The following is a 15,761-nucleotide window of genomic DNA, read 5'->3' as shown; positions in this document are numbered from 1 at the left end:
ACAGTGCAGAATATTTGGTTTCAATAGAGCACAGACACCATCTCAGCATGCAGTGCCTCTTTATTTGGCTACAGAGGTGGTGATAGCAATGCACTATCATTTTTTTCAGGTTGTTTATAACTATTTTTTGTGGTAGATGCTATCCAATCAAGAGGTGTGCTCCCTGTTCAGGGAAATATTATTTTTGTTGGGCAGCAAGCTGAAAAAGTTTACCCATTTCCTAGGTCTGTTAATAAGGTTTTTGTTTTTCATTCATTATTCTTTACATGCTCTAAGTATGTAATATATTATATTTTAGTACTCAGAATATTAGGAAGTGTTGAGAATATTTAAAAATTCGCAGGAATGGACCATTTGACTTGAAATCTGCTGGTTATTTCTTCTGTGTGCATGTTGAGATACTTGTCACCCTTGATAAACCCCCTTGTGGGTACTAACACACAAACCTGCAGCAGCAACTTTAAATTGCTGAATTGCCTGAGGAACTTTTCACTCATCTCTTGTCACATTTTTTCCAGAGAAAGCTCCTTGCTATCTACCTCCACCATGATGAAAGTGTACTAACCAACGTCTTCTGCTCACAAATGCTTTGTGCTGAATCTATTGTCTCCTACCTGAGTCAGAACTTCATAACCTGGGCATGGGACATGACAAAAGAAGCAAACAGAGCAAGGTAAGACTTTCTGGACTCTGAGTGGAGCAGGGAAGGCCCTGGCTATCAAATATTTTTGGTGCCTGATATCTATTTGAGCTGAAACTTCAGCTCATTCTCAGCTGATCAATCAAGCTGTGCTGGCTGACATTCATTGAGAATTGGACTGGCCTTGTGTTCATGAATAAGTGACTTCTTATTCCTGTGCAGGAAAAAGTAATTGAAGAAGTAATTTCCTTTTTTTTTTTTTTTTTTTCCCCAGTTTATGTTCACACATGATTCTATATTCAAACATGTGCCTTCATAGTTATTCAGAAATATTACATGGCATTAATTGTGTGTATGTTGGTGTAACTGCGTGAGAGTCTGGGGTAATAACTATTGCTGATAATGAAAATCTTACTTAAAAAATAACATTCATGTGATTAATTAGTATTAAGAACAGATTATGCAAAATGTTAAACACTTGCAATTAATATGAACTTTTTTGAATGACAGTTTTCTTACAGAACTTTCTTTTGGGAGTGCTCAGATATTTTAGTTTTAATATAATAAAAGGTCTAATATAATAAAAGTTATGTCCTAGAGAGACCATTATTTTGCTGATGAATACAGAATTAAAACTGTAGATTCTACCTCCTTCTAAAACTTTTGTAGATTACCAACAAATTTTCTTAGTGTTGTAATAAAGTCTCTCTCTTCTTTAGTTATTTATCAGTTGATAGTGATCTACTGAAAATAACGATATTATTATTATTATAACATTTAGAAATCCGAGTTGTTTGGTTCTCTGACTTGGACCTTACTTTGTAACCTTTGTTTACCCAGAAGATCACTGATCATATCTTGTCAGGATAGCATCCTATGTATATTACATTAGATTTATTCTAATTTTTGACTGAAAGACGCAACAATCATTTGGCCTGGAATAAGGCTGCCGCTTCTTTACACAATTCCAGTGATTACTGAACAAGGAAAATTATACATTTATGTTTCTTTCTCTTGTGGATTATTAGAATAGAGCATTTATGCATTTCTAGTCTTCACTTTGTAAGTTATAGTTACCATTTCTTTACTGAGGTGACCTTGGAGAGTGGAACAGTCTCTTTTTCTAATGTGCTTTTTAAATGACACTTGAGTTTCCCAGGAATTCCTCACTTGACCTTCTGCATTTTATCATTGGAGAGATCAGCAGCGATGTTTCTAGTTTAAATTATTCTAGAGAAGTGTAAATGATTATGGAAAAAAGTAGTTGCAAAAACAGATTAAAAGTTTCTGGAAAAAAAAAAGTAAGAGAGGAAAAAGAAACATCTAGGTTCTTTCATGGGGCCAAATACATAGACTGGAAAGTTGCTTAAGTCTTTTGGTATTGCCATTCATGGGCAGTAAGGAGCCTCCTCCTTTTCTTTTATCCCACAAGTTGGTGTAGAAGGAAACACTATTTCTAAACCATCTGTAGTGGCTAAGTTCAGTTGACTACCTGCTGTTCTATTGTCTGCTTTTCTATTTAATTCTCTGTTTCTTTTATTTTACAATGACAAAAAATTGCAGTGTAGTTTCTTTTGAAAAACTGTGTTTGAGGGGTTTTTTATGTCTAACGATCAACAGCCATGTAATTGCTTTGTTGTGTTTTACTAAAGAAATCTATTAAGTAGCACAACTTTGATACACTAGTAATAAGAGTTTGCAGGTTACACAGACACCTGTGGTGACCAAAGCGACAGAAGCTGCTTGTTAGAAAGAGCCTGTACAGCTGTGTCCTATTAACTCCTTATGACACTTCTTAAAACACAAAATAAAGGGCTTGTTTAAGGCTTTATAGCTGCTCCCAGTGAACTTAGGCCCTGATTGTGCTGGACTATAGGGTTTTTAAGCCTTCAGATTTTTGCTTTCTGTTAAAAATAGCAAAGAAACTGTCATATTAACAGTGAGGTCAAAAAATAGTAAGGGGTAAACAAGGCATGCTGTCACAAATTAGAATAATTTCTCAGTTGTGTGTAGTGCCACATCCTGCTCCTTAGACTGTGATTTCTTCAGAGGGGGAACGATGCTTCTTTCTCCCTTTGGAAAGTGCCAGTGCACTGTGGGAATTCCCATAAATAAATACTCAGTCCCCCTGTTCAATCACTACCCTTCATGTAGTGACACTGGTCTTGGAGCCCGTTCTGTATCCCTCTGAACACAGTTAAATGTAGCTTTTTATTTGAATGGTGAGAAGGCAACAGCAACAACAGGAGGAACTGGGTTTTGCCTGCTGGTGTAGCCCAAGAACAGCTCATTTATACTGTTAAAATTGCATTGTAAAGATGCTGGAAAAGCCAGGGTGGGACAGCAGAGGAATCAGGCCCACTTGATTTACAGCAGTCAGCAGGGACACCTCAATGTCAGTCGTGAAAGATGTGGTTTCAGTGCTGTGCAATGGCATGAATACATTCAAACAGGTATAAAGACTTTCCTTGTATAAGCCAAAAAAATATTCTGAATGTTCTGATCCATGGATGTCATTCTGTTCCAAAATTAGTCCTAATAATTGTTTTCAATTTTCTCATTAATGAAATGAGGGTTGGTCCTGAACACTATAGAACAAAACCAGCTCCAAAATCTCGTTTTCCCCAACTTTTAAAGTGTTTCTCGGCTGACACTGATGCAGAAATGTGCTTTAAAACACTGCATTACTGTACAGTAGCACATTTCTTTTGGAATCCCTCAATCTTCAATATCCATTCCAACAGACTGAGGGGAGTATGTAGGTAGGAGTGAAATGCTGTGTGAGCACTGAGTACCTGCCAGCAGTAGTGCCAAAGCATTACAACTTTGGGAGTCAGATAATAAAAACTTTCTTTCTGCAGCCACCCAGGACTGTTAATTTGTCAAAATGAAGGCAAAGTCTAGTTAATACAGTTGTGGGGTAGTTTTGTTTTGGCTTCCATGGGTTTTAATTGCCTCTGACATCAGGTTTGCAGTGAAGGAAGCAGTTACTTTGAGTAAGTTCTGTGATTGTGAATTTTTTCATTAATCATAATAAAATTATAATAAAGGGAAAATAAAATAAGTAGCTTTCATTTAGGAAAATAGTGTGGTGCTTTTGTGGTACTGTTAAGGAACATACATGAAATCTTTATCTCCATAGTTTAGACTTCAGTGTAGAGAGCAACTCTTTGAGATATTTTTGTGATCTGTTCCTGTCACAGGAGGAAAAAGACCACAAAGCTGCACATATATCTCTAACTTTTGCTCTTGATATATTCCACTCAATTTGAGCTTAATCATGAGCTTAAAAATCATTGTTTCCTTTCAACTACTGGCAGTGAGGATTGCTACCATGCCCCTTCAGAAAGCAGAAATTTGGGGGGAGATGGCAGGGGGGTGCTGGCAGTTTGACTGCAGTGCTGCTGGCAGTTCTGGCCCTGCCGTTTGGCCCAAGCACACACCCGTATCAGGCCATCACATGGGCTGAGCAATTCCTCTGGTTTCCAGAGGGATTCCAGGTTCGATGAGCAGGAGAGCCAGGCATGAACAGCTCTAGTTCTGGCAATTTTTGACTTCAAAGAGTTGGTTCAATACCATTGTTCTATTAAATTACGTGTGTGAGAGTTGTTTATGTTTATGCAAACACATGCCTAGCTGGTTTTGTTAATTCGTTAATGTGCAGTAATAAATTTGTATCCAGGAAAGATGTATAGTGATTTATATGCACACACACCTTATATTTGTACACACAGCATTTACAAACACAGATAATGCATAATATCAAGACATTCCAGCACACACTGTTTGCCAAGCAAAGCCAAAACCATGAGACAGAGACTCTCAAATCTGTAGCAGCTTTTTAGCCTTTGATATCATTGCCCTTGGGCAACACCGTATTTCAAGGTGTTGCCAATTTTGCTCTGATGACAGGTACTTGTTAGTTTAATGTTCAAATGATAGTTTTTCACTTTGCTTAAGCTTAGGAAAGAGTTAATTCGCTAAAGTGCTCTCAGCAGCAGGTTGTCTTCACCTGCAATTTCCGTCATCAAGTGATTAGCCATATTCACAGTTGCTGACCCTTAATTCTAACCTACTGAATGATGCATGCCTGGATGAAGACCAGTTGACCATATTACTCCAGCTCCCCAATCCCATTTGATCCTTCAGCAAATACATTGCAGGTGTGGGGTCTGTGAGAGCAGGAGGAGGTGGGTTAATTTCTCACTGCCTCTTCAGTAGTGACCACAGATTCTGTGTATGTTGCTTGCAAAACTGTTGGACGTGTTCTTTACACACTAAATCCTTAACAGATTTCACAGAACAGTGTGAAAACCCTTTCTATTGTATTCTGCAATTTTTTATTTAATTTACTTTAATAGCAATACAGTGCCAGTCAATAAAAACAGGTCAGAAGTCTAATTAATGTTTTAAAAATAAAGGTTCTCAAACACCAGGCGAGTTTGTCATTTTCTGTATGGTTTGTTTTGAGGAGGAAGAGGAAAGAAGGTGAGGAGGGAACCCTTCTGTTCCATGATTACATCCCACCCGCTCATTTTCTCCTTTTCTCCTTTGCTTTTGATTTTAGTGGCGGTCTTAACAGAATGTCAAGATCAATTTGCAGCATGGTTTAACTCAAGGTTTGCATTCTGCCAGCAGCAATTGTCCTAACGAACAATGCCGTGTGTTCTTGTAACTTCAGAAGCTTTTAGAAGGCTCATGGCAAGGGCAGCATCTAATGACTTTATTAGTGTAGGGTTTCAAAATGGACTCGGTAATTGTTCGCATCTCTTTGTCATTTAGTCATAATTACTGCATAGTATTGTTCAGGGTTGGACTTGTGAATAGTTTCCTAATAGCACTAAAACGAAGGAAAAAAAGGAAAAGGATAAAAGGTGATTGTCTCTTTAGATGGAGAACAAAACAGCCTGTATATAGATGATGGTTAAACTGTTTATTATACACCCACCAGAAAAGGTAAACTATCCCTACTTAAATATTTATGTGCTTCAAGGTAATTTCATGTTAGTAATCTAAAAATGCCCAAATTTGGAAAACTAAAAATCAGCAGAGAATGCATTTTGATCTGGTCGTGATTAGGAAGATATGGATGTCTATAATATCCAACTATAAATAGAAAGCAGCCTCTCTGATGTTATCAAGGTTTTCAGTGCATCAGTTTCTATGCCTTTAGCAATGTTTTAAGGTCATCTGAGAAAAATAGCTATTATATCCAAGGAATTAATTAAATTGATAGATTTTTAAGCATATGTTTTAAGACCCCGCTCTAAAACAAAATCTCAAAGAATGTTCTATCCCACTGTACTGAAATTACAATATAGTTGATTAAGCTTGTTGAACAGAAAAGGTGAAAAAATAAAACTTTGTGTCCTGTGAAAAAAAGAGGTGAAGGCAGAAGAACAGGTGGTCAAGACATTTGTTGGACTGTTTTCAGGAAGGATCTGGTTGTTTTCTCTTATTGCTTGGTTTTTCTGCTGCATTTGTGCAATCTTTCCTCCAGTTTGAATACTTTCATTGACCTTACAGAATTGTATTTTACTTTTCAGGATGATTCTTTGACTTGTGAAGATTAATCTGAATTCTCTGAATTCTGATGTGCTTGTAGCTTCTCCCACTTTAGCTACATCTGTAAAGTAACTAAACACACTGTCTGTCCTTACCTAGGCTATCATTAAATCTGCATATTAAATCTGAATATTAAATCTGCCTGTGGCAAGCCTTGGATATTGCTTAGGAAATCATACAGTGCATTGTAGGTGATGGTGAAAGTGCATCTTGTGTGTTCCATTCTTTGTGCAGTGCTCTGGCAAGGGGTCGAGGTATATTTTATTTCTGCTTTCACCAGTGACTTTGCCTGGTGTCCAGAGGTGGACTAATGGCTTTCTAGAGGGCTGTGGTTTACACTGAATGGGGTTGTGAAGTATTTAAACTGGTTGAACCTTTCAGGATGGGAGTCAGATCTTCCATGTTTTAGGAAGAGATAGATAACCCACTCATGTAGGCTTTACTTCTACATAAAGAAGGGGATAAAATTATGCTTTTTAGCATCTGGATCTGATTTTTAGCATGTGGATCCTGAAGATGATACTCACATAATTTGATTTAGGCTGCTGTATACATCTTTCAAACATGCTTTGTGTCTGCTGCTCCTTGTGCTTGAGTTACAACCCTACCAATGTGGGTAAGGCAGTAACTCTGTATTATGGAGACCAAGTTTATTTTAATATGCCAATTCAGGACCTCAGCTTTTACTCTTTTAAAAATGTAAATACCCAATACAAAAATGTTATTTTTACGTTAATATTTTAATAAGTCTTATGTTGACTTTGCACATTATATAATTATTATTAAAAATAATCAGAAATCTTGCATATTTAATATTCACAGTTGTTTTGTTCATGCTCAGTGCAGAAGTTACTTTTTTTTCCAAACCCATTTCTGAAATATTAAAGGCTGTTTAAGGTTGGCTTTGGGAATTATCTAGTCATAAATAAATCACATTTTTTTGGCCCAAAGTCATCCAGTTTGTGTCCTGAAAGGTCTTTTAGAAGAGATTGTCAGATTTTTCTGCTGCTACTGCTTTCTGAGGAGGGCTTTAGGTTAAGAAGATACAGCAATAAACATCTCCAGTGCAGCCTTTCTGTTCTGTTAAAAAGTCCTTTCCAGAAAACATAGTGGGCACCATGTGCCAGAGGGCCCCATTTTAGCAGGAAACTTTTCCAAAGTTTTCCCTTCAGTGCATAAAAATATAAAATAGCTGCAGGAATTTATATGAGAAAGACTGTAACAAATAACCATATCTTTGTTATTTCTGTTGATACAGAAAGTAAAGAGAATTTAAAATACTGTGAAGATCTAAACTGCTGTGAATTTTTTAATATTTATTTTAATGTGTTTTTTCCATACATTTGAGAGCTGAGTTTTTATACATTTTTTTATATATGAGCTGTTGTTATTATTTATGAGTCTTTATGGAAGAGAATTTGACCTTAAGTGCTCTAGACATTTACTAATACAATTGTTAAATAGCATTAAGGTGCTGGGGAGTGGGTAAGAAAAACAAAAGCCAATGAGAGCTTGCAATTTTATTTTTTTTTTTAACACAAAAAGCTTTCAAAATGCTGCACCAAGTGTCCCTCTGCACATTCCAGGAACGCACTACTGTGTGCAAGATGCAACCTGCTCTGAATTGGTTTCCTTCTGCAGACTACTTAGTTAAAATAAACCAGCTAGAGTTAACATTTTAGGTTTAGCTGCTCTTCCTGCCACTGTGTTGACTGCTTGAGATTTACATTTTATTCATGATGCCTTGAGAAGGTAGATTAATTTGGTGGTGTATGCAGAGCTATTCATCCTGTCAGGTTGTACCATCAGTTTGATTCCTGCAGGAAGTTGGGATCAGGAGGAGGACAGGCACTGAGTTGTTAGTGTTTGTTTTCAGTGGTGACTGGTGGGTGGTGTCCATGTCTTTCAAGGCCATGCTGATGGCCACTTTTCTGCAGAGAAAGGATACTGAATTCCTCTGCTCCTCTGGAGTCCTGCTGGATCAAGGCCAAGGGCAACAGGCAGAAGTGCTGCCTTGTGCTGTGTTTTTTAAAGGAGATGCAGAGAACTCTCATTGCTCATAATCCTCAGTTATTTGCCAAATCTTCCTTTAACTCCTCTACAGTTCTTCATTTCTTTGCAGAATCTCTCTCTACTAGGCAGGAGTGGCTTTGAACGAGTTCACGTTGGAAAATACAACATGACAGTTCGAAGCCAAGCTGTGCCTCTGCCTTGTCCCTTTCAGGAACTGGCACCAGAGATCTTCCTAACATACCAAATTCTTTAAACTGAAATACTAAAGGAATATTTATGGTTTTCTAAAGTATTTACCATCCTAGCTTTTTTCCAGATATCAAATAATACTGAGCTCTGAGATCCATTTGATGACTAGCACTTTGGCCAGAAGTTCCCAATTTTGTAATTAAAAATTAAAAGCTGCAGATTTTCACAGAAACAAATTATTGCTAGACCCCCAGCATATACAGAGTGCTACATAGCATGAGATCAGGGGCTATGATAGAACATAGGCTTGAGGCTTAAGTTGTAGTAAGTATTTCCTTTGGGTTTCAGACTCGGTAATATTTAGAACATTTTTCAGTAGATTCTTAAAGCTATTATTTTGCCATAATTGCATTCTAGGACCTTATTTTAGAATAATATTAAATAAGTTACTCCATTAATAAAAATTATTTTAAAAAATAAATGCAATTGCCAAAAAGCTATGCCAGGAGTGTATTTTAATGTAAAGCCTCACATATTAGCTGGTAGGAAATGATAACATTGTTCTCTGGAAAACTCACATGCTACAGAGATGATAACTCCTCACACAGGTTGTCTCAAAGTGCATTGGAGGGATAATCACTGTGCAGGCACCAGCAACTCCCCCAGTCAACATCTTCATGGCACCAGAATAAATTTTCCTTTGTGCTGCTTTTAACTAAAAAGTGAACTGTGTCTAAGCATTAATACCTGTTCAATCTACATTTTAACAACTTCAGTAGCTTCTCAATTATTTTAGCTTGTTTCTGTATTTGTCAAGCCATGCTCAATGTCCATGTTTATTCTGTAGCTGTAACTGCTGGTTTCATTGCTACTGACTCATGAAAGAAATGGTGCTGTCTGCAAGAATTGTTACTTTTCTTGATGAACTTCTTTCTTGTAACTTCTGAGATTATTTTTTTAATGGATTTTTATTTCATAAAATGCTTTTTTGCCTTTCTCCTACTCCCTCCTTGAATATTTTTGTAATTTCAAAATAAAAGGACTAGAAGGGTGCTCTCTGCCCTCCCTTTCTGAGAAACAGCATTCCTCTATTTCCACTGTTGGTTGGAGATCACAGTAATCCAATCCTGTGGAAAGCCCTTTTCCCTGGAGGGACATCTGTCTCTTTGATGGACTCCACAGGCACTTTTTTTGGCAGCTCTGGAGATGCCACTGAGAGATCTGGCACACTTCTGTTTAGATGAAAGTAAGAAAATCCCTTGTAAGTGATGTACAGAGTAAGATGCTTGTTATTGGACCAAGTTTTTTTGGTTCTGTTCACTTCTAACAGTAAAGAATATTTTCTGTCTGAGTTATTGGTTGACTAAATACAAAATAGACTTTAAAAAAGATTTAACAAGCCAGCACCTTTGATTAGTATAACTAGTACTGTAGGAGTCTCTTTAGTTTTGTTCCTTCTAGCATTATTCCCTACAGCACTTCTTCACCTCCTGTTAAATATTCTGTTTTTCCATGAAACTTGAGTGCTTTTCTTCTGTGGTGTGTTGAAGGCTGTTAAACACTTCTAATGCACAAGTCTCAGGAATTCAGCTCAATTGTCCACTGTCTTTTTTGCTTCCAGGAGTGAAACCTTGAACTCACAGAAGTCATTTTGCTGTGGAAGATCACCACTGACTTCTGTGAGGCCAACATTTCACTTACCTGTTCCCACCTTGAAAGGAAAACATCAAAATCCATTATTTACCTGAAGAGTTTATATGTCCAGACTTTACAGATGCTGTTTTATCCTTACCAGATGTGTCTATGTTGCTGTTTCTGATACAGCAGAATTTGTTCAGCTTTTTTGATGTCTTCTTTTTTGTGTGGTTGTTTGGAAAAATACAGAGAATCAAGGAGTAACACTTATGGCTTTGAAATACTTACCTGCCACCCTCACCCAAACTGCAGCCAAAGACAAATTCTGTCTGAAAAGAGTTTTTTTAGTACTTCAGGTGCCTTGAATAAGTCCAGTGCTGTACTTATCAGGCTTATCCATTTTTCGCCATTTTATTGGATACAATAGATATATATTGATTAAAATGATCACAATTTTGAATATTTTCAGTATCTTTGAGAAGAAATTGCTTGGAGCACTTGACATTTTAATGCAGCTTGTCTTTTCAAATAGATTTGGCTTCTAATGCATGTGACAACGGGACTTTGCTCTTCAGTTAGAGCATACATTTCAGAGTAGTTGTTACCTAAAATATTATCATAAGGCATAAGAAAACACACGATTTAAGTTGCCTTTCATGAACATAATTAAGAATTAATAAGCCTGTACCAGTGGCTAGTCCTCAGAATTTCCACTGTTTTGCCTTTTGTGACCCGTGTTATTAAAAGTCCATTATTTTTACAGACTTTATTAAATTGGATCTTATTAAAGCATTCTATATTTGCATTTGGTCTTTCATAATTCATTATTATTATGACATTTACTTTTTACCATCAGATCTGAAAACATATCATAAGCTACCCTTTTCTCTTGAAAGAAATGCTAATTTCAAACAGTCCTTTAATGGAAGAGAAAAGCTTTATCAGTTTTTTCATTTATTCAAGATCGTGTTAAGAATACTAATGTTAGACTTCTGTATGCTAATATCTAAGAGCTTTTTTTGGTCAAAAGCTTAGAATTATTGTTTTTTAGACCACACTGCTAAGTATGTCACTGGCAGGGCACAAGTACAAAAGAAAATACAATTCTGAAGTCCCATGTTTTAATTCTGTGACTGATAAAACCATTTTCTTCATCTTTCATTACTAAATTATGCTTTTGTATGAAATTTACTACTTTTATACTTTACCATGTTTATTAGATTTCTGCTCTACTTAGTTTCTCTTTAGAAGTTTTAAACAATTGATTCAGCATGATTATTTTGGGGGGTGGTTTTGAATTACAGTCTTCACAAAGTGTAATGGGAAATGGAATTATCCATGAAATAAATCGCTGTCTCAAGCAGTTGTTAATTGTTTTAATTTAGACAGCCTGGGCCCTATCGTGTTTGAAAATATTATCATAATTTAGTCATAAAAAGAGATAAAGAGCTCTAGAACTGAATGCAGAACATGTTAAACAGCAGGTAACGTGTAGTTAAACTGCTGAATTTTTTTAAAATAATTATTTTTTTAAACTTCAAGACATCCTCTACAATGTTAACTATTTTGTTTCCCCCACAAGGTTTCTGACGATGTGCACTAGACATTTTGGGAGTGTTGTAGCCCAAACAATTCGAACTCAGAAGACAGACCAGTTTCCACTTTTCCTTATTATTATGGGAAAACGATCATCTAATGAAGTGTTGAATGTAATACAAGGTACAGTTCTTTATATTACAATTATTCCTTATGTGAGTATTGAAACTGTTATAAGAGGTCTTTGCTAACTGTTTAAGATGTCCAAAATATTAATTTTTTACACAAAACACACTTTAAGTCACCAGGGTATAATTATCTACTACTCATAAATGTATTAATTAGCATTGTGTTAGAGGTTGGAGTTGCTATCACTGTAGTAGAATTTCAGTTTACATTTTTCTTTTTTTTTTTTTTTTTTTTTTAAGTGGAAGCTTAATTTCCTAAATAAGGAGCTACACTTAGTTTTCCAGATTTATATCCAGATACATTCCTGATTTCTAAAGGATCTTGGCTTTTTGCATAGTGCCAAAATGCATTTGGTTCTTTGTGTGTAGCTCCTTGTTAATACCTGGGCTCCTGTTGCTAATGTTTGGACTTGAGTTGTTTTTTCAGACCTGCTGCATTGAGACCCCCCACATCAGATCAGGATTTAAGTTCCTAATATAATCTCACATAAATGAAGCTTTCTGGCTTACATGAGCAGTTCTTTCTGCTGTAACCATTCCTCTGATTTCACTGACAGCAAGATGACTTAGATGTGGAGTGTTGCCCTCTGACTGCTGTTCTCAGTAACTCTTCAAATTAGAGCACATCAAAGAATGGCTGCCTCTCATTTCTTCTGCTTTCTCCACATGTTTGTTTTTATGACACTGTGTCCTCATTTTTTTATTGCTTATATCTAGCAATCTTTATTGTAATCTCATTTTCATCCTCAGGAAATGCTGCCTTTTGCAGACAAGCATTAGTGTTTCTTTCTGCATCTGGGATTATTAATTTTCTTGAGGAATCTGCCATGTTCCTTCCTGAGGACAAAATAGTTAATTTTTACACTGACTTTGTCTCCTCAGTGCAAGGTACAGCACAACACTAATTCATGGTTTGAATGCCTGTAATTTATAAAACCTATTTCATAGGTTTCATAGGTTATTTCATAGAAAGTCTTATAAATTGCTTGGTTTTCTGGCTGCAGTACAGTTCAGAACTTTTGCCATCCCAATGAAGTCAGTGGAGCTACTGACTTAAAAAACTGCTTTAGCAACAATTCAAAGTCATAATACAATACAGCTTTATATTTAAAAAAAAAAAATCCAGATTATTTAATTACATGCATTAAGTTTTAATGATTTGTCAGGTTTTCTACAATCTTTTGCACTATACTAAAATGATCACCTATTGTAGCCTTACTTAAAGTTACCCTTTAACAAAAATCACACAATCTCTGGTTGTTATTTTCCCAGGAATGGGGACACTGGTATCTTTTAACAATACTGCCTCAATGAATGGTAGTCTCTGAAGTCCTGCGTGTTGTAGCATGTGGGATAACATTTTCTGCTAAGGTAGCAAATGTTAGAAATGGGAACAATGAGGGCCTTTCAGGGCTGGGCAAGAAGGCATGTTGACAGAAGAGATACAACTATATAGAAACCTAAGACCCCAGTGGCATTTATTGAAATGCAGACTGTCTAAGTTTACTTTTGATTTTTATTTTTTTTTCCTGGGGTTGGAAACTATGGGGACAGTCTTGTTTTCTTTAGTGGTACTTGTTCTGCTGGGGTCCAACAGCTGTTTAGGATGGCAGATGTTAAGACTTTATAGATTTTGATCATTTCTCGTGGTTTAAGACCTTTTAACTACTACAACAAGTGGCTTTAATGGGTATTCTAGTCTTTACTAAGAATTATAAGTCTATACTAAGAATGCATCTTAGTAGGAAATTAAAGTAATCTTTCAGTCTTTATGAAGACTGGAGGCATGCTGGAAGGAAAACACAGGGAGGTGTCTGTTTTCCTCTCTATGTGTTCTGTTTCATGATACACACATGGATGACATGATTTTCCACCTCATTAGCATTGCAAGTTTTTTGACAAGTAAATGGACTGAAGAAAATACAGTATTTGAAATTTTATTACTCGTTATACTCAAATAAAATGTGCACACACATCCGTTCAATCATTGTAGTCTGCGTTTTTCCATTGTTTTAAACCAATCCACTTGGATGCTGCTGCCAACATCCTACCTTTTTGTTGACTAAGCAGTTGCTTTGGTCTCCCTGGGAATTCTAAAACTGTAAAATCAATTTCACATTAGGGAATCCCAGATCTACTGCTTTCCTTTAACATCAGTGACTAAAAGACAAAGTAGAGTTGATTTATGCAAGCATAAAAGCAATTGTTGCGATTTGCACCACCTAAAATTTTAACCTGTGATCAACCTTTGTAAAAATAATTTTGAGTTTTCAGTAAAAAGGTGAACTGAAAGCGTTCTACTGAGATACTTGCATTTTCTACTCTTGTCCTTTTTTTTTTTTTTAAGTCTGGCTATTTCTTATGGATTAATTCTAAAATGACTTCTTTTTTGTTTAATAACTTTAATGAAATGAAGTTCAGCTATCTTCCTTTGTTGCTAGGTAACACAACAGTGGATGAGCTAATGATGAGGCTGATGGCTGCGATGGAGATCTTCAGTGCCCAGCAGCAGGAAGACATAAAGGATGAGGTGAGCACTGAAAGTTGCTGCAGATACCTCCTGGCTTCCACTAATCACCAGGGATGTAAATTAACCAGATGTTTCTTTAGCCAGTGGAGTTGGGTATGATGTGTTTTCATGTCTCTTCCATTGCCAGAAATGAAAAAGGTAAAGTCTCCTTTGTGTATTTGGGTCTTTCAGAACAACTCCTCCTTTCTGGTCTTTTCATTTTCAGGTTATTTCCTTTTTCTGGACATTAGTCACCAGTGACTGTTTACATTATAGTGATATTATAGAGCTTAATATGCTCATACAAGGAAGATTATCAGATTTTTTGCCACTGTCCAGCTCCAAGTTACAGGTAGAAAACAAAATATTAATATCTCTTAAATGTGTCTGTTTAAAAGAGGGCTGAAACCAACTTTAACCAGTACACCAGTACTGAACCACCATTCATAATGATGCAGAATGCATAAATGAAGACAAGACTTCTCAAAACCAGTGTTTCAATTACACGAAGCAGACACAGTGAGTTACGCAGCTGAACGATCTTTATCTGCTACTCTATAAATTGAGTGACATTTTGAAGTAATGAAGTACTTAGGAATTTATAATAATAGGTGTGTTGCCATTCAAGATTATTCTTATTCTGTTGTATAGACATTGATTGACAATAATTCACTTAACACATTCTTCACATTTAAATCTTGTATCTCATTAGTACAAGATTTACGGACTGTAATATGAAGGCACATTATCTGCACAATATCTGTCATTCACTTTTTCTTCTTTATTTATGCTACCTGTAATTCATTGGTAAAGAAATTGTCTTAAATTTTGTTAATACTGAACACAAATTTAAATATGAGGATTACAACAAAAATCCAAGGCACAGTATAACTGAATTTTTTATTGCATTTTAGCAAGAGTGTGTTGAGTATGGAAGTTTCTTCAATGCTTTAGTAAGAAGGTGAAATTTACATCACAGATGAGCTCCAAGAGAGGTTCAAAATTAAAAACTGTTAACAAGGTAGAAAGCTGAGGGAAACAAAAGCATATAAAGTCAGAGAGATAAGAGCAAACAAGGGAAAGGAGAAGAAACTAAAAGTGATAGGATAGGAACAGGACACCAGACTGGACACAGAACCAGGAACTGGCTCCTGTCCTGGGCTGCTCTTCATCCTTCACTGGATGGCCAAGAGCAGTGACAGTGACAGTCCAGTCCCCACATGGGATTGTTGTCTCCTGGCTTCTTTCCCCAAGTGCTCGACCAGTCTAGGGAGAATGGAAAATTGATTTTTATACATTTCTCCAAAATCTACCTTTGTCCAAGTCTTCTGTAGTCTTTTGTTCTTCTGTCACTGAAAGCACCAGTGACATTTCTTCCCCAACAGGAGCTTTTTCTAACACACTTTGACATTCAGAAAACGGATGGAAAATTTCATAAACTTTGGGGGCAGCTTTCCAGACACTATGGGTTCTATACACAAATAGG

The 15,761-nt window shown here is 36.3% G+C and overlaps 1 protein-coding gene across 1 annotated transcript in view; it reads left to right on the top strand.

Moving 5' to 3' along the window:
* Positions 1 to 15,761, top strand: part of FAF1 (Fas associated factor 1) — a 152,625-nt gene that overhangs the window by 111,268 nt on the left and 25,596 nt on the right. The window contains exons 13-15 of the mRNA XM_058843358.1: positions 519 to 673; positions 11,625 to 11,761; positions 14,208 to 14,296. Coding sequence (XP_058699341.1) covers positions 519 to 673; positions 11,625 to 11,761; positions 14,208 to 14,296 — 381 coding nt within the window. The remainder of the gene's footprint in view (positions 1 to 518; positions 674 to 11,624; positions 11,762 to 14,207; positions 14,297 to 15,761) is intronic.

Source organism: Poecile atricapillus, chromosome 7 (genome assembly GCF_030490865.1).
Source record: "Poecile atricapillus isolate bPoeAtr1 chromosome 7, bPoeAtr1.hap1, whole genome shotgun sequence".
Lineage (NCBI taxonomy): Eukaryota > Metazoa > Chordata > Aves > Passeriformes > Paridae > Poecile > Poecile atricapillus.
The sequence above is the reverse complement of the archived record's forward strand: the minus strand, read 5'-3'. Positions and strand labels throughout refer to the sequence as shown.